This window comes from Akebia trifoliata, chromosome 11 (genome assembly GCF_017979445.1).
Source record: "Akebia trifoliata isolate Shusen 1 chromosome 11, ASM1797944v1, whole genome shotgun sequence".
Classification (NCBI taxonomy): Eukaryota; Viridiplantae; Streptophyta; class Magnoliopsida; order Ranunculales; family Lardizabalaceae; genus Akebia; species Akebia trifoliata.
The window spans coordinates 47548201-47575514 of record NC_141385.1 but is presented as its reverse complement, the minus strand read 5'-3'; the positions used below and the strand labels follow the sequence as shown (position 1 = coordinate 47575514).

The 27314-nt window shown below is 34.4% G+C and overlaps 1 protein-coding gene across 3 annotated transcripts; it reads left to right on the top strand.

The window, feature by feature from the left end:
* The first annotated feature begins 961 nt into the window (after nt 1-961).
* Nucleotides 962-25403, top strand: TPC1 (two-pore channel 1). Of its 3 annotated transcripts, none has more exons than XM_086457430.1 (25): nt 962-1079; nt 1267-1410; nt 3145-3288; nt 3533-3640; nt 4926-5021; nt 7308-7438; nt 7780-7840; nt 8076-8242; nt 8515-8620; nt 8848-8925; nt 9909-9970; nt 11983-12055; nt 15817-15882; nt 16055-16198; nt 16523-16580; nt 20004-20111; nt 20970-21030; nt 21336-21504; nt 22216-22280; nt 22566-22656; nt 22985-23071; nt 23578-23658; nt 24294-24325; nt 24434-24544; nt 25176-25403. In XM_086457430.1, the coding sequence occupies exons 1-24, from the start codon at nt 1026-1028 to the stop codon at nt 24519-24521; spliced, it is 2274 nt and encodes a 757-aa protein (XP_086313556.1). In that variant the 5' UTR covers nt 962-1025; the 3' UTR covers nt 24522-24544; nt 25176-25403. The 3 variants fall into 3 exon arrangements, with proteins under 3 accessions (XP_086313556.1, XP_086313557.1, XP_086313558.1); XM_086457431.1 differs by having other exon boundaries at nt 963-1079; nt 24434-24541; XM_086457432.1 differs by having other exon boundaries at nt 1061-1079; nt 1166-1410.
* The last annotated feature ends 1911 nt before the right edge of the window (nt 25404-27314 follow it).

Below are 27314 nucleotides of genomic sequence, written 5' to 3'. Positions count from 1 at the left end.
TTCTCTCTAACATGTTGAAGATGAAGGCATTTAAGTCATTTTACATTGATCTATAAGAGATGATTGTGGTCAAAGGATGTTTCATCACTTTTTAAATACCAATATAAACCAAATTGAAACATTTTCCTTACTAACTCAAAAATGATTTTAAGACTTTACATCTTCACCAAAAATCATTCAATCCGAAACGTTTAATCTTATCAAAACTGGTTAACAAAAAATGGATGGTCCACGATTCTTCAACTCATAAATATGTGGATAGAAGTTTTAGAATTAGTTGATTTTTTGTGAGGATGATCTCCTCATCATAGAGATGATTCTCACCAAAAATTAGTTCAATCCAAAACTTTTAGCCCACATAGGACAAAATACATTGTAGATATATGAGTAGATATGTGTACACGGATCTTGATATATATATATTTTTTTAAACTTGATTCAAGGTTTTGAAAATGGAGAGTATCAAATTTCACATAACTCCCAAACTTAAAATTGAAATTCAACGTCGATATATATATATATATATATATATAATAGAATTTTTCTTTTCAAAATTCATAGAATTTTGTCTTCTACAATCCCGAGTCATTGGATCATATTTTTGTATGCCAAAAGATGAACCAAGAACCCTTAGTGAGGGTGAAATCCTTACTAACTTAGTAAGGTTAGTCGGACTCTAAATCAAGAGGTTTGAGAGTTATTTTGAGTCGTGCTGGAGTGACATTGAAATTGATATCGTTTCACATATTGGTGTGCACGTAATCATAGATGCTTCTCACTTGTATCGCGATGAAAGTATCTATGGGATCATGAAACGATGTCAATTTCAGTGTTAATCAACGAAAATGCGGGAGACTTTAAAATTGATATGGTGTGATTTTGAGATTTTGTTTACGTGGATTTGTGTATGGAGTTATATATGATTTTCATCGAGATACGATTGAAAAGCATCCATCATTCTATGCGGACCTCCATAGTGTGAAACGAGTAATTTTAAAGTCACGCCAGCACGACTCTTTAAACAAATGTCCTCAAGCCACGATCGGACAGATGGTTCGAATTCGATATCTCCAAATCCAGTAAGATTTTGTTTTTTTTTCCTTATATCAACCGTCTGTTTGATGCAGTGCCTCAACCCAAAAGTGAAAATTTATAATTTTGTCAGATCCCTTTGACATTAAGTTGCTTGGTTTCGGTTGCTCTGAGAGAGAGAGACAGCTTTCCATCTCTGTTATCTTCTCATTTGTCAGTCACCATTGTTTTCAGAAGAAAATGGAGAAACCTTTACTTGGAGGAGAAAGCAGCAACAGCAGTCAACAATACAGAGAGAGACAGAAAGCTTATAAGAGAAGATCGGACGCCATTACTTATGGAAATCCGTATCAAAAGGCTGCAGCACTTGTGGATCTGGTCAGCTTTACTTTCCTTTTATTAAATATATATTTTAAGTTAAATTTGATATTTTGATCTCTAGAACTACTATTATTTCTCTTAATTTTGAACTATTTGATGTTAATTAGTTCAAGTGCAATATGGATTTGATGAAGATCTTATGGAATTGATGATGCTCACCTGTTTTACTTAAAATCTCAATGGAACTTTTGTTGAAGTATGGCTGAGAAACAATTAGGCCCGATCCAAGTATGTGTGTGTGTTTTTTGGTCAGTCCAAGGTAAATTGGATTGAGCTTGTAACTTATGCAACTAAAAGGGATTTTGTTTTCTTTTGTTGTAAGTCTAACTTCAAATCTATAAATCTTTTTAGAGAAGGGAGTAGAGAAAGAAAGGAACCCAAGAGAGGGGAGGTTGAGAGGTTTGGTAAGATTGAGATCTAGAAAAAGGTGAAGCTAAGTGATAGAATTGACTCCTTGTATTGATTTGCTCCGTTTTCTTTATAGTGAAGTCGAGCTCCAATGCTCAAACATCCATAGACATAATGTTTAGGTGAACTACATAAGATCTCGTGTTGTGGGTATTGTGTTCTTACTTTTTTCTTTTTTGGTTGTTTATCTTCTTTGCATTTACTACTATTAGTTGGGTTATCCTTTATTGTCATTATCAAACACGGTCTTGGAAGGTGTGGCATACAAGGTGTTTAGTGAAATACTCAATAGGTGTTTGATCAAGTTACTAAGTGAGCGTCACAAAGATACAATTTGTTTAGGTGTAATAGCTATACTTTCAAACTATTTAGGTTCAATGTCTTCCAAATTTCACGAGAAAATGCGAGAGATTGCGACATGGAGGAACTTAGCATATTTATGCAATTCCTTCTTCCTATTACTTCATTTTCATGTTGATTTGCCGGAAAATTCAATCTCTTGAACTATTGATTCCTCATAATTTTGAAGTATTTGATGTTAATCAGTAAAAGTTCAGTAGGGATCTGTTGTAGATCGTATGGATTCGCCAATGCTTGGTCACCTGTAATTTAATATCTTGTTGGAGCAAAGTCTTGTGTTATTTATGTTATTTTTATTTTAGTTTTTCACTTCTTCATATTGATTTACTAGAAATTCAATCTCTTGAACTGTCGATACCTTATAGTTTTGAAGTATTTGATGTTAATTAGTGCAATTTCAATAGGGATCTGTTGAAGATCTTATAGATTTGCCGATTATTGGTCAGCTATTTTACTTAGAAATTTCAAAATCAGTGCTTCCGATACTTATGTAACTTAAATTTCTAGGTGTAATGTAGCTATACATTCAAACCATTTAGGTTTGATGTTTTTTCAAATTTCAAGAGAAAAAGCGAGTGATTGCTACATGGTGGAACTTATTATATTGTTGGAGCAGAGTCCTGTGTTATGTATGCATACTATTTTCCTCCTATACTTCAATTTCATATTAATTTTTTATAAATTCAATCTCGATTGATCCTGATAATTTTGAACTATTTGATGTTAATTAGAGCAAGTTCAGTAGGGATATAATGAATGTTTTACAAAATTGCTGATGCTTGGTCTCCTTTTTAACTCAGTTACGAAATCAGTGCTGCACATATGTATGGAACTTAAATTTTTAGGCATAAGAATCAATTTTCCTACGAAAACTTCTTGAAATGTTTGTTTATTTACTTATTAATTGCAAAGAATTGGTTTTTATTTATTCTGTATTTGCCTTATTGAACATGCATTTTTCAGGCTGAAGATGGCATTGGTTTACCTGTGGAAGTTCTTGAGGGATCAAAATTTGAAAGGGCAGCGAAGTTCTACTTTGTCTTTATTCGATTTGATCTTCTATGGGCCCTTAATATTTTCGCCTTGATATTACTGAATTTCTTTGAGGTGGGTTGGGATGTTCATTTGTTGGTATTATTTCTTTTTACCATCTACAAGCTGGTGTAGGGGCTTCAGGCAAAATAAAAGAAACCACTGACACAGTCCACTGATGTTTTGTACCTTCCAATACCGGCTTTTAAGATTTTTCAATTTGTTATTTCTGTTCTTTGCACTATCACTTTACTGACTGTTATTCATCAAGATGGCTAATCTGTTCTGTTCTTTTTTTTCTTTCCCTTAATATTTGCAGAAGCCTTTATGGTGTGCCAAGTACACTACACCTTCTTGCAACAATAGAGAGTACTTTTTCCTTGGGCAGTTGCCGTACTTAACCAATGCTGAATCTGTTGTTTATGAGGTTAGATTAGTTATGATGGACATCATTTAGAGTCATACAAATTCTTATCATATTGGTATTACTGCCATTAAAAAAAATGACTAAAAAAGCATTCTAACTTGTATTTCATATAAAAGCATACAACATCTACATTTACTATTGTCCAACTTGTAGTAGAACTTGAACAATGATGCTTGTATTTCAAATACTGTCTGTTAATATCTTAGTTTTGAGACCACTATGTGCTGATGTGCCATGGTCGGAAACTTCATATTTTCAACCTTCTGATTGAGGAATCATTGATTTTAAGTGAGGGGGTTTATGAGGTTTATGATATTGTCATGGGATTTCTCAAAATGGTTTCCTAGGTTATTTTCTCGGCTATGGGTCTTGGCATCATTGGGGAGGTTTTTGACTCTATTATCTATAGTGATATTATCCAATAGATGCACACTGCTCTCTCTCCCACTTTGAAGCCTATGCCTTTACTAAACTCATGATACCACTCCAAACACCACACCTATAAGGCGACTCCTAACACTTTCCCAGACCAAGATATCTCTTCCGAATTTATCCACAAAATAGATTCTCTCCCCAAAAGTTCAAAGCCATTTTCCATGAAGGACTGAATTTATCAACTTAACTCTTCTACTACCAAGCCCCCCTCTCCTTTTAGGATCACAAACTTTCTCCCATTTCACCAAATGGTATGTTAAAAGTGATGAAAATTAAGGGTATGTTAGTTTTTATTGGAAAAGTATTTATTTATTTTAGATTGATGGCTAGGATTTGTTACTAGGGTTTTAAGGTAGGTTTACCCCCCCCCCCCCCCCAACCCAATAAATAGATGTTACAAGAACATGTAAAGAAGGCTTTGAGAGATTGATAATATTTTTCTGAAGCTTGAATGTTTCATTAGGTTGGATTTGGTAGGTTATCTCTTATTTCAGCCACCTTGGACAACTATTTTCGATTTCTAGTCTTTTCAGGTTTTGTATCCAAACCAGTCTATATCTTTTAGTGATCATCATTTTCTCCACTATCATTAGGGATTTATCTAGTGCAGGTCATCAGATGTGAAAATAAAAACTTATGAAGCTCATATAGTCCAAAATATTGGCACATGCCTACTGACTTATTTTGGATCTTGTGTCTTATACGGAGGTCAATGAATGTAGAGTTGTGGAGTATAGGCTAGTATGTGTTTTTTTTAATATATATATAAACCTGGAGTTCAACTGTTATGTGTTTTTTATCTTAGACCTACAATTTTGGGCAAGTTAGTCATACTTTACTTTTTTTGCAGGGCATAACTCTCTTCATACTTCTTATTCACACTTTCTTTCCAATAGCATATGAAGGTTTCCATCTCTTTTGGAAGAACCATTCAAATAAATTGAAGGTAGGTAAACCTTGTAGTTTTCAGTGGGGCTTCTTTTGATTTGATATGGTATAACCATTGGTGTATATACACTCGCATTTTTTTTTAATGTCTATATTAGAGATGCCAATGTAAATTTCAATTTTATCCACGAACTATGAATATACTTATTCAAGAGTTGTGATTGATAAAAATATTTATGCTCCCTTCAGGGATCAATTTTCATGTGATAACTAGTAAAGTACAACTCATAAAACGTTTGTCTTGTAAGGTGAAAAATGGAGAAAAACCTTGAGAGGACCTGAAACGAAACATTCACTATATGAGGAAAAAATTGGCGAGACAAACCCTAACTAATGCATTTGATGCATAATAAACATAAAGAGATGTTTGAAGTGATAACCATTTAAAAGCATTTATTAAAAAAAACTCATTGTTTTTCACACTCATACGCATTGATACACATTTCAATACTCTAAGATAGATTGAACTAAAAGATATGATATACTTAGATAGGCGACCAAATTCCCATGCATAATGGATAAGGCTTATAACCTAATTAGACGTAGTGGCGAAGCCAGGATTTTATGGTAGTGGGGGGCAAACTATAGTTAATGGTACAGTTGAAGAGCTTGGAGATGAATGGTTTTGGAGAGAAATTCAGAGGTTTTTGGTTGGAAGTGAAGAAAAGGATATTTAGGTCTTTTCCAATTAGTCTATGAGGCAATGTCATCTTCAAAAACTGGGGGGGGGGGGGGGGGGGGGGGGTGGGGCGGCAATTGCCCCCATAGGCTCCTTACTAGCTCCCACTGGTTTAATCGATAATGACTTTTGATTGGGTGGTTCCGCCCCTGGTTAGAAAATTGTGGGGATGCCTCCCACTGGTTTAATCGATAATGACTTTTGATTGGGTGGTTGTGGAGTTGAGGCTCCAATGAGGTAGTTTCTCTACTTATCTATTGTATTAAAAAATGATGTTTAATGTGAAAGGGTGGGCCCAAAAGAGTGTTCTAAGTGAGATCTTGGGTGGTAGCATTTGAAATACATCGGTTTACCATGTGTTTATAGAGCAAAAAATTTGGTGCCCCCTTACACATAAAGATTTGATTATCTTCTAATAACATGCATTTGGCACTTTTTTTCTAATATTTTTTATTTGGATTGCTATTCTGGGATTATTGACCATGCGTGTTCTGACTCACTTCTTAGTGGAACTACATTATCTGTGATTTTCAGCCATTAAATTTGATCATTTTTTATGCAGTAATATCTAGCAATTCAATTTGAATGTGTGTATGTATATATATAATTTTTTTTGTCGATACAAACCACAACATTCTGAGATAAACTACAAAAATGGAATTCTTGACTTGTTTTGTTTTAAGCTTTCGGCCATGCTGAATTCCAAAATGTTCCATCCGAGAAATCGAATCGTAATGGAAATTTGAATCATGGATATGTACTTTTTTTTCTTCCATAAGACCACCTAAAGTCTATCTTCACCTAGTATCAACTATTGGTTTTAGCTTGCAATTTCCATGCATGTCTGTCATGCTTCTATAAAAATAACTGTTGTAAGGGTGGGTGAAAACCTTCTTCGTTCTTCTTATTCTTTTACACAAACAATTATCTCCAACCTATGTCTCAGGGAAACCATAAATCTTTAATTTACCCCAATATTTTTTTTCATCTATTATTTATATGATGTTTAAATGATTTTAACGTACATCAGCTTATCAACTACATTCTTTTCTGCACTATATACTTAACATGAATTCCCCATCATCTAAGTTTTATCCCAAAAAATTGGGATAAAGAATAACTGTACAGAAGTCTCAGCTTATCGGGATTGTGGGGTCAGTGGGTGACACTTTTATCAGTGTTGGACACTCACAAATGTGTCCATGTCTTTGTCATATAAACTCTGACTAGATCCTTCATACACCTATTAAAGTTCATTGTTAATTCTCTTCCTTCTAGGTCCCAGGATCACAATCATCTATGAATTAATTTCTTGATTGCTGATTCCCGCATAAATTTCATTTTAGAAGTCATTCAACATTGTAGTGCTAACTGATCCTAATACCTCCGAGCATGTTATGTAGGTAGGTGAGATAAAACCAGATATCCTTCTCTATACATAAGAGTAAAATGTAATAAGTATCTGCTACCCTTTTCTTTAGGATAATGAATCAGTTTTGTGATGGCATTTCAATTAACTTCCTTTACAAGCTAGTTAAAGGAATTTGACCAATTGCTGATGTTTTTTGTTCTACTCAGTGACACATTCTTCTTCTGCTTTTGCAGGTCATTTGCTTGTTAATTTTGATCGTTGATTTATTGGTTTATGGTCTCTATTTGTCTCCGGTGCCCATTTATTCTCTACCTTTGAGGATTGCTCCATATGTTCGCGTTGTCTTTGTTATTTTAAACATTAGGTATTCCACAAGCTACTTCTTTTATTGCCATTGAAAATGTTGACGCATCTCTAGAATTTATTTAGAGTTGTTTGTCTTACGAGCATATCCACCAAGCTGTGATGTACCAAAACTGAAATCATATCAAGTCTTCTGTTAAGGGCATTTATGGATTGCTAGCTGTGTGCTGTTGCAATTGGACATTTAGGTGCTACATCTGCTCCAGCCTATCTATATATCATAGGGTTTCCCCTCCAGTATCTGGACATTGAAGAAAAGAGCTCTCTATCAACACGGTTTTTAGATCATTTTACTGACATTGGCTTCCTTGACTTGATGATTTTTATTTGTTTTGGATTTAGGGAATTACGAGAATGTGCTGTTATTTTGGCTGGAATGATGGGCATGTACATTAATATCCTGGTAACTTGTTTATTTCCCCACATCATTGCTTGGTGGCCTACTTGTGTTTCTTCTCTACTTTTCACTTTTTTAGACACCTGTAGAGAATCTAGTATGAATTTCCTTATAAACTTTAATATTGAGAATATTATTTTCATGGTTCTATTTTTTGGACCACAACTTCATTTTAGATGCTTACTCTGTATCAGGTGCTTCTTTTTACCTACTCAGTGCTGATGATTTTCTTGTAATGCAGGCTCTTGGGATTTTGTTCATTTTATTCTCCAGTTGGTTAGCCTATGTCATATTTGAAGATACTCAACAGGGGCAGATGACATTTTTTTCATATGGTGCCACATTGTATCAAATGTTTGTTTTATTCACCACATCCAACAACCCTGATGTGTGGATTCCTGCATACAAGTAAGCTGGATTTTGCGCAAGTATTTCAAATGCTTGTCTTCTTTTCATTTGGAAATTTTCTTTAATTTCTCATTGAAATGAAAACTTGTTGTTTACAGAACTTTCCTTCAGAAAAAATTTCATTCACTTTGAATCTATTCTACTTCACACCATATATCTGCTAGTTGTGATGAATTGATGATTTTAAATATGAAATGTAGAATCACTTCTATGTGGTTGTTAATTTATCAAGTGGCAGCACTAAGTTCATAATTTCTTCATTCTTTTGCCAGGGACTCACGTTGGTATTGCCTGTTTTTTGTTCTCTACATTTTATTGGGGGTGTACTTTCTCACCAACCTGATTCTTGCTGTTGTATACGATAGCTTCAAAGAGCAGGTACATTTTCCCTTCTTCTCACGTGCTCTTGTAGGTATGAATAGAAAGCCGAATGCTGCTCTAATATTCCTATATATATTATTATTTTTTCCTTCTATTGAAGAGATAAAGGTGTACTTCACATGTCTCACAACCAAGTTTCTTCAACTACAACAATTTTCTCCATGAAAGAGTGTTTGCTACACTATCTTATGAATATGTTTGCTTATGCTTCCTCTTCTTTGCAGCTTGTTAAGCAAGTTTCGGGGATGGACTCTATGAGGAAAAATATACTGGAAAAAGCCTTCAATTTGATTGATAAAGATGTAAGTCTGTTCTCATCCTGTCTCTACTTCGTAGCAAGTTCACGTTTGAATGCCTATGCTCTTTAACTATTTCGTAGAAGTTATCTTTCAATTCACCGTGTTCTGCATTCCTGCCCATGTTTGTCACGTTTCATACCATCTCCACAACTATTCTTCTTAATATGTCCTGAAACCTGTTCCCCGGAAAATGAACCGTTTTTACTGAGACCAAGAGAGGTGATTGCTTTAGTTTTGCAGTTGAGGTCATAAAAAGATACCAAGGTTCTTGGAATTGAGCTTTCTTCTTGATGGAAACATGGAGGATCAAAATTTTGTATCATATTGGAAGCTCATCCACATTTGGAGGGAATCTAAGAATTGGTATCTTACCATCTAAATGTAATTGCAATTGAAAAGCAAGATTGGGGCTTAGACCCATAGCTCGGTTGGTTTGACACACTGCAAAACAACCTTGAGGCCATGGGTTCAAGTCCAGCTTACTCATCAGAAAAAAAGGAGTATGCTTTGATCATACAGAAGTAATTACTTATTTAGAAGTAATTAAGGGCTGATAATATTCAGTGATGGCAACTATGGCCTACTAATATAAAATGATTTGTTTCGTATCTTTCAAATTAGTTTTGCTTTGGCAGTATTTTGCATGAAACTCATTTGAAAGGCTTAGGTACTTTCATAACAATAATTTTACCGGGTTATCATGATTCATGATGATATATAAGTTGAAATTGGACCGATCAATATATTTTTTTTTTGAAATTGGACAATACGTTTAATCTGGTGCTGGAATTTTATTTAATGCAACATAGATTTAGCATTCATCTGTATTGAATGCTAGTGTTGTTTTAAGTTTTAACAATATGTTACTTGCTCAATTTTATGTATAATTTTTTACTTCATATATTTACAGTATCATGTTTGCTTGAAGTCATGCTGCAGCATTTATGTTGCATGTTATAAATCGGTGTATTTATGTGCATCAACAGAAAAAAGGGTTTCTTAACAAAGAGCAATGCATTCGTCTGTTTGAGGAATTGAATAAGTACAGGTACAACTCACTCTCTTACTGCCAGGACCCTGTAGAAAATATTCATAGCATTCTCAGGAGCCTCAACTCCTAATCGTTTATTTCTCTTCTAATGTTATGTTGTTCCATGCAAGCCTAGCCAAAAGCATGTTAATCATCGTTCCTAAAGTAAGAGGAAACTTTGTAGTCATGGGAGTCATACTCGTATGATAAATCTGGAAAGTTTTTTTTATTGTAGTGCATCTCTTTGAACACAAGTTTTGGGTTTCTCATTTCAAGAATTCTAGGATTGTAAGCTACTTGTTTAACTCTTTCAACTGTCTTCAAGCCTCAAAGTTATGATTATGCTCATATTATCTTTCAGAAGTCTATAAAAGTCATTATCTATATGTGTTTTACTGTCAAAGCAGTTTTTACACCATTTCTACTTGCAGATAAATGTCTGGCTATGGCAAGACACTCGTGATTTAGGATTATGATTTGAAACTCGAGCATTTCACACAGGTCTTGTATGGAAGCTAAGAAAAATATCCCTTAAAAGTATTTCTTCAAATAGAAATCTTTACTGTATAAATCCAAAAAATCCAAAATTATACTTATACATGAAAACAAAATATTGAAAATATAAATATATAAAATAGGATAGTTCCTTTACAGCCAAAAGCTAAGGGAGAGAGATGATAATTCCCACAAGTTGAGCCTAAGTAACTTTCATGATACAAATGAAAGCAACGAGTGGTTGACAGGGAATCAAGAAGAGGAACGAGTTCAAAAGGATGATGATTTGACATGGGACCTCCGAAGAGGCTAGTTGTGCTAATGAGAAATGAGCATGTATTCTATATCACGGCAATGAAGAGGGGGAGGCTCTCAAAGTTTGGCAGATGAAGATGAACTAATTGATTCTGACTCTAGGGAGATAGATGAAGAAGAGGAATACAAAGAGGAGCGTGATGACTCCTCGCATGAGGATGGCAATGAATCAGAGAAATTTTGTCACTTTGATTTTGATGATTATTGTGGTAGAGGCTAGTTAGTTGGATTTGGGATTTGAGACTTTTTTTGTCTAAACATTTGTAGATTGTGTTGAACCATTAGATGTGGTACCATGCCACTAATCTGTTTTGATCTTTCTGCTTGTTATGTATTTTATTTGTTTTCCACATTTCCTTCGAGCTTTTCATGTTATTTTTATTCTTTCTCTATGTTATTCTTATGAAATAAAATAATCGAATATAAAAAATATATATTTTACATGTTGACACATTGATGCATATTGATACCATACATGAATCTATCCACCCAACCAACCCCCCCCCCCCAAAAAAAAAAAAAAAAAAAAGAAAGAAGAAGAAGAAGAAGATACAAGGAGGCTACAGCTGTAACTTTCAACTTGAGCAACTGTAGAGATTGGATCTTTTCAGTTACTTTAAGGAAGAAACCTATTGGGTTTGATTGGGGATATAAACTACAAGATATAAAGTTGTATTAGTTAGCAAAGGTTCGCCTAGGAATATGATTTTGATTACAAATGGAGTTTTTCCATGCGACTGAAATGACAATTGTTATCTATTACCTTGGGTTGTTTGTTGACATTATTGTCAGATTAATATGACAATGGCTTTCTGGATGGTGATTGGTATTGGGATTGTGGTTTAAAATATTGGTATCATGACATCAGCAGGCTGAAAAAATACACATGTATCTTACCTTATCATACAAATGTATCTAACCTGCTCAACCATACCCTTTTTTTTTTCCTCTGCTATTGTTCTTCATTCTTTTCTTCCCTCCAAGCTTTTCTTTCAACTTATGGTGCTTAGTAATAGCTAAACATATTGATGCATCCGTACGTGAATTTTAAACTTAAGGGTTTTATTTATGTGCATCACTTTTTGTTTCCTCAGTAGTTTAACTCAAGTTGTCTTAATTCACCGTGACACATTTCATTATTTGGTATATGATTATGTATCTACCATTTAACTTTGTCATCTTAACAACTGAACATTTGAAAAAATTTATACTTCTCTTAGGTCTTTGCCAAAAATCTCAGGGGATGATTTTGAGCTGATATTTGATGAACTAGATTATAGTGGTGATTTCAAGGTAATTTTGTTAAAGTTTTGATGAATGAATGCTTGCAAGCAATGTTTAACATGTAGAAATCATCAATAAATCTAATTTTAGGTGTGTAGTTCCATCGGGTGGTGGCCCAAAAATCAATAAAGTTAATGGGCTCTAAATATGTGTTCCCTAAAACCGCAAACCACTAATGTGGCTTGTGATTATTGTGTTGATGCTGTTGATTTGGTATCTTACTTGCACATTTAATATGAAAAAGCATCTTATTATAGAAATATATTTTAAATATTTGATTTTCTTTTTGACCTGACACGTCATTGTTGACGTGCCAAGTGCCGGCACACTAAACAAAGCAGTGTCATAGCATGCCCTAGGAGTATCGTGTTGTGCTATGAAGTGTTCTGTCGTGCCGGCATGACAAAAACTTGGAAATTAGAAGTGCTTAGGTAAGATTGATAAATGCACATATAAAATAATATCTATTAGAGTTACTAACCATATCCGTATGTGGCAAAGCAATATGTAATGCACATTTTTTGCTCAAAGGTTTTTTGTTATGTAAGTTAAACAATATGGTTATATATGAAACATACACATTCATGTAGGATAGCGACATTCGTAATGTGGTTCATGTTATGATGTAGGACCATGAATGTTACCCTAGGATGATTAATCTGAGATCAAACTTAATTATTATAAGCAATGTAAACAGAAATCGTGAGCTCATTCATTTATAGATATGCAAGAGAATCCAAGAGATAATAAAAAAATGGTTCTATGGTTTTTCTCAATCCCTAAGTAATAGCAATTCAAGTACTAACATTAGTTTCCAATAGAAGACAAGTCTTCCTCTAGACTAGAGTTTTAGTTAGATTCTCAAAATACATTTCTACGTTCAATTTCAATGCAAAAATAACCACATAAGTAGTACTTATTTGTTGGACAACAGGTTAAAAATGTTTGGAGAAGTTGTAGGCTAAAAAAAAAGGAAGATGGTTGTTAAGGTGTTGGACAACAAGTAGGGCTTGAAAAAAAAGGTGTAAGGTGATTTGGAACGATGCGGTTTGAGTAAGGAAGGGTTAGGTTGAGTTTTTATAGGTATTAAGGTTAGGTTTCAATGGATAAAGGAATTTCGATGGGGTTTTGGGTTATATAATGGATTGACTAGGGTTTAAGGATGTTATAAAGGTTCAAAACAGAAAATTAAAAGAGAGTGAGAAAGAAGATGTTAAGAAAACAATGAGTAAATACCTATTTCGATAGGAAAAAAAACGTTATCTTGGACTCACTCCAAAATGGCTTCATACCACACCCATTGTTGGGAATATCTCAATCTCTCTTTTTATTCATCATTAGAGAAAATTACAAAAATAAATATGTAGTAATAATGTTCTCTAAACCCTAAATCTAATCTCAGCCATCCAATTACTATAATAAGATCCAATGGTTGTAAATAAAACTTAAACAACTTAAATAATAAGAAAATATATTATCTATGTTGCAATCTTGTAATTTTATTTTCCTTGAATTTTCAGCCTATGAAAATTAAATAAAAAATCATTATAAAGTTACCAATTGCCCTTAAACACTTATACTAACACCATAGGCTAATAAAACATTAAAATAAATACTAATCCTAAACATAAATTAAATAAAAACTTGAAATATAATGACCCAATGAGAAAGGTCCATGAAATGGTGCTCGTCATAAACTTCACGTCCATACTCCATCCATCCACAATGACTCTGAATGTATTTTCCTCCTCTGGAACGCCTTGAAGGGTATGCTCATGATATCCTCATTAACTCCCTTGGTTGAGAAGAGATTACCTCTAGTGAGATAAAATTGTAGTACCTTTCCAGTATGTCTAGATCAATCCGATGTAACTTTGTTCCTGTAATCCATGTGTTATCCGAATCTGGTATGTTTCTCCACTTGACGATGTATTTTTTTGATAACCTACATGTCTGGTGGAGACTACTTGGTAATCTAAGATATTATCTATTTTTTCACTCATGCGAGGCAAAGTAGGTACTGGAGGTAAAGACTATGAAAACTGGGATGGTATGTATTGTGGGTCAGGCGAGGGCTTAAGGACTAAATCGATAGTAGGTCTAGCAGGATTAGGTGAAATTGGGATTGTTTGGGTAGGATTAAGGGTATGGTTCAGTAAAGATTACTAGGTACAATTGTTGGGCCATAAAAAAGAACTACGTCTTCCATATTGAAGGTCTGACTAATCTCCATGTCTATCGGAAGATCAATGTAATACACATCGGGACCAAGTTGTTTGAGTATTTTGAATTGGCCAACACTGCGGGCTTGTAACTTTTTCATGACTCCTTGTGGGAACCGCTTAAGCCTTATGCGAACCATTACTGAGTCACCTACTTGAAACTCTTTAAACCTTTGATGTGCAAGAACAAAAAATTTATATTGTCAATTGCTCATAGTAATTTCCTTTATAGTCTCAGAATATAATTCATGAATGTGATGTGCAAATGACTCTACTGACTCAGAAGGCCTATGTGAGATTGCCATGGGTATAAGATCTACAGGCTTCCTAGGTTTATAATCATGTACTACTTCATAGGGACTCATACCTGTAGTCCTATTAGTAGAACTATTATATGCAAACTCAGTTATGCAATTCGTGATGGGGTTTGAGGATTGATGGATTCAAGAAAATCAAGAAACAAAATAAAAATAAAAATGGAAAGATGAGAATTTGATAGAAAAAGACCTTGGAATCACATCAAGATGGATGGTTTCCTATCATTGGAAAAGTTGTAAAAAAAAAATTTATTCCATAAACTGATAAAAACAATTCCAATAGCTATATACAGGACATACTCAAAACCCTAATCCTAAAATTACATAAAAAATGGACTCTTTTGACCTTGAGAAGTCAATCCCATATAAGATTGGCACCTCATCGATATTTTGGTGATAACTTTATCAAAACTTATCGGAATTGTGAAATCTTGGGGTCATTGAATATGCAATTGAATAACCTATCAAATGACACAAAATCGACCCAATATGACAAATTTTGACCCCTCAAACTAAGGTCTAAAGAAAAATGACGTGAATAGTACCTAAACCTAATAGAACTTCTAAAATAATTTAGAGACAAAAAAAAAAAAAAATGAAATAATCGAATCTAAAACTACTCCTAATAAAATAATAATAAAAAAATTCTAGACCCAAACAAGTTGCAATATAAACAATTCCAAAATTTCCATTGGAACCCATGATTGTTGGCTTGATATGCGTCCCGCTTCATATTTTTTGCATTTTGCAGTATGTGTGTGTATTTAATATACAATAATATATGATAAAAGATTGTCTTTTAATATTTTTGGCACAAAAACTTAAGATGGAAAAGTTCAACTTTGTTCTTTTCTAAAATGTTTTGAAGTTGAGTCCATGGTCGTGATACTCACAAATACTCAAATTCGAAGTAAGAACACACTTGAAGAGTTGACATGTGGGCTGAGATAGCCAATTTATTTGATTCAAACGGATTAAGTGTTGGACATAATCTCTTAAGTGATCCAACTCACTGATATCCAACATCGAGGGAATATGATGCTAATTGTGGTTCTAATCACTCATTATTAGTCCTTAAATCCATACTTCTTATGCTAACCACTAACCATATTACCTGTTACTAACTACTAATCATGCATTTACCAATTCGAAAAAAAAATACACTCATTACTCGAGTGTTGTATTGAATTTCCTTCATTGATTAATTTTCTGAACTTCTTTTCACATGTAGATTAATTTGGAGGAATTTAATGACCTTTGCAACGCTATTGCACTGAGATTTCAAAAGGAGGCTTCTGTAAGTGAATTTTCCAAACATTTGATATGTGAATACTACTATGAGTTTTAGTCTTCCACATACTTTAATTATTTATTTTTTTCCCTTCATTTTGCAATTTTTTTTATATCTGTTCGCTCTGACTGATGAGGAGTTATAGGTAGCATGCCTAATATTATTTATCTATTTGCAGCCATCTTGGTTCGAAAGCTGTCCATCATTTTATCATTCACCTGCAAGCGAAAAGTTGAAAGCCTTTGTGGAGAGCGCCATTTTTGGATACATAATAGCTTTCATACTCATGCTAAATCTAGTTACTGTTATAATTGAAACAACGGTATGACCGAGATGATTAGTTCGCTGTTTCCTAAGATTGATCTCTATATGATATATAAAGATAAAAGGGCATCAAACACTTCGACGGGTCTTTCTACTCAATTACTTTGTACTTTAAAAATCATGGATACATAAAGTGTGTATGTGTTGCCAAACATATTAAATGCAATGCATACAAGAAATTTGATTGGTTGAAAACTTTGAAATAACCCTGAAATTCATTTTGACGTACTCAGTAATATAATAACTTTATTGGCAATATTGCATCCCGCTTTATTTATTTCTATTTTTCCTTTCTAATTTGGAATGTTTCTTGGGGTTACAGCTTGATATACAGAACAATTCTGGTCAGAAGTTTTGGCAGGTTCTTGAGTTTGTCTTTGGTAAGAACTTAATGACCATTTCATTCTGTCACTATAGACTTTTTTCCATTATTTCTATTTTTTTATGAACTTTTTGTATATTCCCACATCCCTTAATTGTACTTGTGATGTTAGTTTTGATGTATATTTTGTATTCATGGAATGGAATGGTGGAACATGATTCTTGTAGTCAAACACAAACAAAAGGTCTAGATGATGATGATTGTTTTGATCTGTAATTTGTATGAACTGTTTACATTTGTAATATCAGGCATGGGATGAGAAAATTGCTAGACCTGCTACAAATACATGCTTATTGTTAGTATAGCCGTATCATTTTGGAGTTTAGATGGTCAAATCAAATCTCATTTTCGAATTGTTTCATATCATAGAGAAAAGATGAGTGGCACCCCCATCCCCTCCATGGTGGAGGATGGGGTGTCAACCTATCAGTCAAGGAACTCTAGTGGTTTTACTAGACTCTATTGAGCAACTGTGAATATTGCCTAGTGCCATCTATTTCAGGAAGGACAAGGAAGGCAAGAAGAGTGTCTTGGGTTGTTGACATACCCACAACCATGACAAAAGGGCTCTACATAGTTCGGCTTCAGCACGTGCAATCGTGGAGATCCATGGGGTGCATGTCATTAGACAAGGGTGGAGGGGATTTTATTGAACCTTGGTGTATTGATAATGAAGAGGTGGAACATGAACGAACACTCATGCTACTATTGCGAGTGAGGGGTACAAGAAGTAGAAGGTCAAGAAAGGAGTAAGGTAAAGAAAAATGATGGTTTGGGAATTATAGAGGATTAGGAGGGTAGGCTTTGTAGTTGGGGGAAGGTTGAACATCTTGGGGGTGGGTGGAAGGAGAATAGTGATGGAGGGGGGAGAAGTAGGGTTGTGCCCAAAACTAATTGGTTTGGTGTTGTGGTTGCTGAGCCAGAGAGGCTATGAGAGTAGATCGAGGTAGGAGAAGGGGGAAGAAGATAGTTCTTAATTACAAAGCTTAAAATCACATCTTGGAACATTGGGGGTTCAGGGAATTGAGATTTGAGGGTTGTTGTGAAGGACTTTATGGGCATGTGAAAGCTAGATTAGCTATTCTTCATGAAACAAGGGTTGAAGATGTGCATGATAATATTGTCGGGGAGTTCTAGAGAAGGTAGGATATTAGTTGTTGTGCATTACCAACTAAGGTATAGCTGGTGGAGATTATTATTATGTGGGAAAGGTGACCCTACTAGGTGGGGGCTTCTCTATACCTTTTCTTTGAGGCTGCAATGATGATTCTTTTTGTTGAGTCCTCACTAGGGTTTATGGTCCAAATGATAGTATATGTTGTTCCATGTTTTAGGAGGAATTGGGTGATATCTGGGGATTATGGAATCTTCCTTGGAATGTGGGAGAGAATTCAATGTAAATGGGTTTCACATGAGAAGAAAGAGGCTCATTTCTCGATGTCTCAGGTGGTCATCCCCAAGTCTGTTTCAAAACTTGTCCCTTTGCTCCTTGATTGTGAGGGCACTTCTCGCAGTCATCTTCATGCCCCCTTTCCCTTTGATTGTGAGGTCCCTTCTTGTTGCCTAAGCCTCTTTAAAGTTCGAAAACATGTGGTTGGAGATTCCTAAGTTATCAGGTGGGTGGAATTATTATCATCATGAGAGAGGAGTTTTGTGTTCTGTAAAAAACTTACAACCCTTAAAGCAGTCTCAATCGAGGGCACATAGGGAGGTAGGGTTGTTTTGAATATGGGTAAACTCCTGATGGAGATTGTTGCTATTGACTGGTGGAGGAAGGGGTGGTCCTATTTTGGTTGAGGATTGTTGGAAGAAAGTGTCTCTAATTGCTGAATGTCCTAATCATGCTAAGTTGGAGGAGATAAATTGGCATAAAAAATCCAGTCAACTGGTCGAAGGAGGGGATAAGAAAGCAATTTTTTAAAACTATATTGCCAACATGAGAAGTGGGGTCAATGGGATCTTGCATTTCTTAATGAATCGTGATTTGATTATTGAGTAGGATAAAACTATGGAGGTGGTGTACTCCAATTTATTCACGAAGCAACACCTTCACTGATCTTGCCTTGATGGTGGGAGTTTGATAAGATCAGTCAAGATCAATGTTCTTGGTTGGAAAGTCCATTGTTGAACAGGAAATTTTTGAAAGCTATTGTAGATCTTGAAGGTGACAAGGCTCCAGGAACTTGATTTTATGCCCCTAGGAAATCCTCAACAAGAGCATGTGGTGATGTTGGGAGGGATGGGTTCTCATTAGCTTCTCTTCAGAAGGTGTTAAAAAGTTGTAAAGAGTGATTTCTTAAAGGAAATTGATGAACTTCAAGATGAGTCTATTATGGAACTTGCACTAGTGACAACACTTATAACATTTTGACTTCAAAGGAGGGGATTGAGGAAATTAGGATCTTTAGGGCTATCCTTTTGCTGGGTAGCATAAACAATCGTAGCTAAAGTTCTTACTTAAAGGCTTGAAAAAGTGCTAGGCTCCCTGATATCCCAATCTTAGGTTGTTTTCTGAAGCAGATGTAGATCCTGAATGTTCTCATTGCCAACGAACTCATCAACTTGAGAGTGAAATTGAAGATTACTGGGTTATCTGCAAGGCTGATCTGGAAAAAGCTTATAAACTTGTTCTTTTCAGCATCCGCTCCATCCTCTTGGCAAAAGTGCTCAACTTGCCCAAAAGATTTATGTTCCAATTTGGGGCTATGTAATACTAATCATTGATTGTAGGTGATAAAGTTATTCCAACTCATTGCTGGTTTACTCCCTCCCATCAATGATATCCCTCTTCCTCCCTTGGAAGAGGACAAGTGGTTTTGGTCGAGGAACCTTAATGGTTCCTTCTTAGACATCTGCCTTTCCTACTTTGTTTTTTTGGATTTCTGAGATACTGTCCAAAGTGGCTTATTTGTTTTGTCTTCCTCATTGGACATTATTCTCACTATTGACCAGTTAATTAGTCATAAAAGGATTATTTTTTTATTTTTGTTCTATGTATAAGTCCAATGATGAAATAGTTAACCACATTTTTCTATCCATTGTGGTGGACCACCTTCTTTAGCCAATTTGGTGTTAGTTGGATTTTGACATACTCTCTAACTTCTTCCCAAGCTAGTTTATTGCGACCTCTTTTAGAAGATGGGTTCTTTAGAGGATTGTCTTCAGATGAAATCTTTTTGTAAAGGAATATGGATAACTAGTTTTCATATTTTTGTGTCACCGAGTGACTTTGTCAGCCTGTAAATCCTTTTCATTGCTTTTAATGAAGTTTCCACTGAAAAAAAAAAAGTCCATAAATGCCAAATGTCATTTTACTCAATTCTTCTATGCCGCTATTTTGACAGATAATGTATGATACGTTTATAGAGTTATATTTTAGGTTGTGAATGAGATGTTTATTAAAGTGCATTTTGTCTTGCAGGCTGGATTTATGTCCTGGAAATGGCTTTAAAAGTTTATTCAATGGGCTTTGCGAACTATTGGAAGGAAGGTCAAAATCGCTTTGATTTTGTTGTCACATGGATAATAGGTAAGCAAAATGAAAATTTACACCAATGTTGACTTTTCTAAGTTGTAAATTTCTAATCAATGCACTCATTTTGGATTATTTGTTTCTTACGAGGAATATGCCTACGAGTTTTGCATAGTATAGTTAATTCTTATTATATTGGTTAATTCATCACTTTACCATGTCTTATAATTATCCTTTTGTTTTTCTGATATGTAAGTCTTGTCCTTTCATTTGTAATGAAACTGATAATCATTTCAAATGCCACATACTAGTTCACTGTCCAGAAAAAGCTAATTGCAGTTCATCATAATAAGTTCAATGATTATTAGCCGGTACCTGATAGAGTTTAGTATCATTGTTGGCCTAATTCCTCAACAGTTTACTGTTTTAAAACCTTGATCCTGTTACCATAGAGTTTATAGAAGATGAATATTAAAATCAACAAGAAACCAACAGGAAGGAATTCTTGATTGAGGTTTCATGTTTCTTTAGATACACTTTTGTCATATGATAATGATGTGGCACAATGCTCTACCCTATATGCAGTAAGTATTGCTCGTAAAGAAATTATGAGAAGAAGCATAAGATGTGCATTGCATAAAATTCCACAACATGACAGTTATCTCCCGAAGTTGACTGAAGCTAGGACAGCCTCACAAAAACTTAAGATGGAAAAGTTCAACTGTGTTCTGTTCTCAAATTTGTACCTTCTCATTATTTATTCAATCCTTGTTTTGGATTTTCTTATATTTTCTCAAAATACTACCATCAAAGAAAGAATTGCTAGCTGTTTTTTTTTTCCTTTTCAGAATGAGCTCATAAATACAGTTCAAGTTCCAGATTTATCAACGTAATAGATGAATTTTGTGTTTGCAGTTATCGGAGAAACGGTAACATTTATTGCACCGGACGTATCTTTTCTTTCAAATGGGGAATGGTAGGCAGTTGCATTCTGAACCTATCTATTTCATGGTGGTTGTTCATCTCTTTACAGTTTTTTGTTTATAATTTTTCATTATTACTTGTACTTCTATCAATAAATATATGCTTAAAGTCGAGAAGTTTTAATAGCCAAATCAGTAGGTTCATGTAAAGCAACTAAGTTAAGTTGTCTTCTAGAGTTGAGATAATGTCGTAAGGAGCATGTTATCTTGATTCAATATAGAATGATTAACCTCTCAATCACTTCTAGAATACACTGCTATTTACATTAATGTCTCTTTTTTCTGTTTTTATTAACAGGATTCGGTACCTTCTTATCGCAAGAATGTTGCGATTAATAAGGCTGTTGATGCATGTTAAACAGTATAGAGCTTTCGTGGCAACATTCTTAAATCTTATACCAAGTTTGACGCCATATCTTGGGACTATCGTTTGTGTGCTATGTATTTATTGCACCCTTGGTATACAGGTACGTGAGATTATTCTTCTTGGTAGTTTTGCTTTGCCTTTCAGAGTTCCTATTTTTAAATATGGAAAAATGATGCAACAAGAAAAATGTCTAGTGACATAGCTACAGGTACCTTATTGAATGAATAGGTAGCTTTCTATTAGCAAAAAAATAAAAAAAAATTATACAAATAATTTAGTAATATTCTTATATCTGAAGGAATTTTTTTTGATAAGATATCTGAAGGATCATTATCCGTAAGTAAAGGTATGATACTTACGTATATTTCATGATTGAATGAAACAGAAAAATATATTTCTATTCATGAACAAGAAAATAACAATCCACAAAAATTTAATGCTTGTTTATTTGATGATGAACACAAATACAAAGATAAGTGTTGAATATAAATGTGATTTCCAATATTCTTTTGACGTGTTAACTTTATTACATGGGCATCTTTTGGGATAGAAATTGTTTAGCTGCCTCACTTTTTTTTTTTTCTCCTTTCTCTCCTTGCATATCGCTATTGTTTAATACAGTTGTTATGTCAAAAATATCTAATGGTTTTTGGTGCTTAGGTTTAAAATTTCTCCTCGATGTAATGTGTGGTGGGTGGGTGGGTGGGTGTGGGTGTATGGACATAATATTTTTGTACAAAGCAAACCTTGAATTTTCTTAATCATTTCATGAATGATGCAAGAATTAATAAATATCGCTTTGTATTTGTAGATCTTCGGGGGGATCGTCAATGCTGGAAACCCCAAGTTGGAAGGATCGGCTCTTGCTGAAAATGAGTATCCTTTGTCCTTTACCGAGCTTTCTTAATCGTTCATGCAGCACTCTAATTTCACATACATAAGTATTCTTTATCAGACAAGAGTTTGTCATTTTATGACATTTCTATTCTATTTTGGATGACCAATAATAACAAATGCATCAAATTTTATTGAATATGGATAGTTAATGCATTACTTGAGTGCACTTTCATGCATTAATCCATGCTAATTGGTCATCTATTCATTTAGTTATCTCTACAGGAAATATTTAGTCTCTTGGATCAATTTCCTTGACAAAGTCAGTTACCTACTTTTCAATTTTAATGACTACCCCAATGGTATGGTGACACTCTTCAATTTACTAGTCATGGGAAACTGGCAACTATGGATGGAGGTATTAAAAACATTTTATACTTCTTACTTACTTCTTACTATAATGCCTTCTTGCAATCATAAATATAAATATAACAGCTGACATAAACAATGTAAGTACATTTCCTCATCAAGGTGTACCAAACAACACTATTTGCATCCATATTAATCACTATCTTAGATTTGTTGTTTTCATAAATTCATGACCATTATAATATGGTGAGTTACATTTTTTTTTTTTTTTTTGCTAAGCTAACATGGTGAGTTACATGGAAGGTGAATGTGAGATGTAAAGAAGTGATTTCTATTTATACTGAGATTGCTAATTATCTCATAATTTACAATTTCAGGGCTACAAGGAATTGACAGGAACATCTTGGAGCCTTGTATACTTTATTAGCTTTTACCTCATAACGATCTTGCTACTTTTGAATCTTGTGAGTTTCATCCATGCAATCATTTCAGACTGATATTTCTTATTAAAGATGTGCAATAACAAATTGGTTAATTTTTAGATTACATGTGAAAGCATGCCTTTTGCTCGTCAATAGGTGAATGTTTTTACAGCACAACAAAATTTGATACATTTGAGCACTGAGGCTCGTAAAACTATTCAGTTTATTAGACTTGTGATCAAACTGATCCACCATTGGTGGGGAAGTAAATGATTATTTGTTGTTCCTGTCCTTTTTATTTAAGGATCTTCTGGGTGGTGATTAGAGCAAGTAATTCTTTGAATTTCTACAACAAGGACCACTTAGCTAAGTGGTAAGACCTTGTGGAGGTTGTTCCCAAGGTCTTAGGTTCAAACCCCTTCTTACACTAATCACTAACCCGCCTAGCAATATATATATGTATCCGTTGAATTTGTACTATGTAGATTTCTTACAAACAAATACACGAGACATTTTTGTTAATCAACTTTTTTTTTCCTTTCTTTCAGGTCGTAGCATTTGTCTTGGAAGCCTTTTTTGCTCAGATGGGACTCGAAACAGAATGTGGAGGATCTGAAGAAGATGGAAAGGTTTGTACTCAATGACTAACTTACACTTCCCATTTGAGGAAATCTCTACTCAAGTCGTGTCAGAACATTCTTAGAGAAGTCAATGGTCACAGAGCATCCATTTAGAAATGAGGAAAGAGTCCGCCTAGCCTTACTAAATTAGTAAGGATTTCACCCTCACTAAGGGTCCTTGGCCTCACGTTGTGTCATCCAAAAACACGATCCGATGCTTCAGGGTTGTAGAGGACAAAATTCTATGAACTTTCAAAACCTTGGATCAAGCTCAAAAGAAATTGTTTTTGAAAAAAAAAATTGGATCTGAGTTTTTCGAAGAAACTTAAGAGGGCTGTGGTGTTGGATTGCTGATGTGGTAATCCATTTGAGCAAAATGACCCTTAGTAAGGCTGAAAATCTTACCAAGTTAGTAAGGAAAATGTTTCTCATCAGGAAATTGGGCATCTAATCTCATTTTATGCATGTGGACTTGATTTAAAGCTGTTCGAAATCATTGTTACTCTGCTTTGCACAACTTTTGTTGTCATATCAGACATCATTTGTGATTATCACAATCTTTAATACATTTAGACGATCACTGGCATTTATCTTTCCAAGCTTTATCTTACAGCCGAATCTAATCTATAAATATCTTGTTCCAGGAAGTAGGAGGAAGCCGATCCCGAAATGTCTCGTATGTATTGCTTTTAGAGTGGTTATTGTAAAGGAGCTTTAATTGACTTCACCTGCATCTTTCAACAGTTACTCTTTATCATTTTTTCTAATACCATCTGTGATGCAGCACAAGGAGACGGAGTCAAAGAGTTGATGCTCTTCTGCATCGTATGTTAAGTGCAGAGTTGAAGGAAAATCAATGCTCCAGTCCATAGCTTTTCTTCACTCTTCTACGGTGGTAACCTGTGTTACAATCTCTTCAATTTCAATTTCGTTATCATTGTTAAAAAAATTAATTAACTATAAACTCATCTTAAATTACTTCTTATCTCTGCCATTAGATAGATTGTAGACTATAAGTAAAAAAACCAGAGAGAAAAAAAAAATGTGTCTTTATATGAAAGAGTTGAAATGCAATCTTTCAGTGTGTCAACCAAATAAGCTATGGATCCATGCTCTACACTTAATATACTTTATTTTTTTGGCTTGGGATGGCTAATAAATGGTAATTTTCCGATACAAAATAAATAAAATAAGAAAAGGGTTGATTCGAAGTGGCCGAACCTCCTATACTAAGTAGAGATGGTCAATATCCTAAATCTAAAGAACTCTATTCATGTTTCTCATTGATCTTCAAATCAAAATATAAGAAATATTTTTTAGAGCTGTTCTCTAACCAACTAATTCAAATTCATCACAATCCAAATATAAATCAAATCCCTAATCCAAATCTCTATATATCAAGTAACTTTACTATTGTGTAGCTTTATCTATAATAATTGTTGTTGTACTCCCAACTACTAATATTTTAGGTACCTAACATAAAATCACTCCTAGTCTTAGTAATTTGGCGTTCTGTTTCTTAACAGGGTTCTGTCTCAAATTATGTAGAGTGAGGTAGGCAGAGAGGGAGAAGCAGTTGTGAAAGTGATTTTCTTGATATGGAATGTATGTGACAGATGTTTTAGTTTGCATTATTTCTGACAGATTGAGTTGCGAGTGCTCCTGGCTACGGGTCAGATCAGTTGATCTATTGTATAATTTATAACGAGGTTGATTTCGTTATGTGAAACTCCTTTTAAGTAGGTTCTTATTTACTGCAAAACGGAAATCTTATTGAAATGACAATTTAAACTTAGAACATTTATAAAGGGGTGATTTAAAAAAGAGAGCTACTATTGCCACGCTAATTCCTATATAAATCACCCAGAATTGCACACAGTTGGTGGGGGCAATAGCAACTCTCTTTAAAAAAAATTAGAGATACCCCCATGTTTGCAAACTGATGACATATACCTGGATTTAAATGTTCTTTGAGTGATAAATGCTTTCATATACATACTTAAGCCAAAAACCCTTGATTTTTCTGTCCCAAATCCATCTTTCAACATCAATTTATTGTTTTTTTTTTGCCCTAGGTTCTATCTTCTTCAACTTTCAAACCACTAAACAAATATGGCTTTTTGTGGATATTTAACATTATATGAAGAAAAACAATTATTTTTATTTATTTTAAATATTATTACGAAATTAATATATCTTACATGATTCATCGAGGTCAACTTGAAACTAGCCAATTTTTTTTTTTTCAAAACTCACTAACATAATATCACTTGGTCGTTACTTACAGGCCATTTGTAATTGTATGTAGAACTGATTTTGTTTTTCAGAATTGGTTACGCCAATAGGAATTATGATAGAAGTTTTTTTTTCAAGAATGTTTACCAAATAATTAAAATCAACTTAATCCGTTCCCCCCTCCCCCCCTCTTCAACATTTTGGAGAGAGAGTCCTCGAGACTTCAAGGACAAATCATTTTTGTTCATAAAATAAAATACTTTCTGAAGGGTGAGTCAAATTGACCTTAGAAGGCAGAACTAACTGATAAGAGAACCGATTTCAGTGCTCAATGCTCAGGATATAATACGGGGAAGATGTGGATCACCCTTGCCACAGGGATAAGCCTTGGCACATGAATTCTAGCTTCTCATTATAGGTCAATGCCACTCTCTAGATGTACCCCTTCACCTGGAATAGCCTTGGACAAGATTTTGCCTTCGTAAGGGAGCAGACGTCGAAAAGGAAATATATGGAAGTATCACATGCATGCTTTACAAACATTCATTATGATTGTTAAGCATACAGTGGCCGAGAAATATGTTAATTCTCCAAGGGTTAGTGTGCATCCACCCGTGTGGAAGGCTGGGGTGTTGGACAGTGCTGGAATCAAAATCACCTCATTCCCAGGGAGTACCCAAAAGGACGAGTAAAAGAAAAAAAATCTACTCCACAGTGAGTATTGTTAGAGTTCTCATTTAATGTCGTGTGGGCTTAATACTTACTTCAACACGACCCATATCTTATTTCTCATTAATGAAAGGTCATGTGGACCTAATACTTAAGCTCACACGACTAGTCACATGTTTTTATTATAAAAAGGTAGACCGACCCTTATTGGGAATGACCTATTTATTATTTCATCTAGTTTCCTTCCAACCCTAATCTTCTAACATAGTATCAGAGCCTTTCTACTATTAGATCTGTTTGATTTCTATTTTTTTCTTCCATTTTCTTAAATCCCTTTCTCTTCCCTCTTCAATCTGATGGTACTTCTAAATCCTAAGACCTTGAATCCAAAAAGAGATTTAAGTATTTGAAGGTTATTTGGTTGCACTAAATGTTTATCTAGGACTTGGTTAGTGTTTGTTTAAGGTGTTAATGAAAGATTGAGGATTGGTGGACAATTTTAATTCCCAAAGTTTAGATTTTTGGTTTTCGACTCTCCAGATGGGTTTTCATTTCTAGGGTTTGTTTAAAGAAATAGGGTATTCCCACCCTTGCTGCTCTTCTCATAAGGTATTTTGAGATTTTTTTTTTCTTTCTATTTTTGGACATCCTCTTCAAAAGTGCAAATTTTCTCAAAATTCAGTTTTTCAAGTATTGTTGTGTTTTTAGATTTCTCTCATTCCAAAACTTTTCGGGCTTCCAAATTGCAACTACCCCCCCCC

What these genes read in the sequence shown, in the direction of transcription:
- TPC1 (XM_086457430.1), top strand. Translation starts at nt 1,026, where the DNA reads ATGTCCTCAAGCCACGATCGGACAGATGGTTCGAATTCGATATCTCCA. An exon ending in TGTTGTCACATGGATAATAG is followed by an intron (nt 20,112 to 20,969) that starts GTAAGCAAAATG and finishes TTGTGTTTGCAG; the next exon opens with TTATCGGAGAAACGGTAACA. An exon ending in TTTCTTTCAAATGGGGAATG is followed by an intron (nt 21,031 to 21,335) that starts GTAGGCAGTTGC and finishes TTTTATTAACAG; the next exon opens with GATTCGGTACCTTCTTATCG.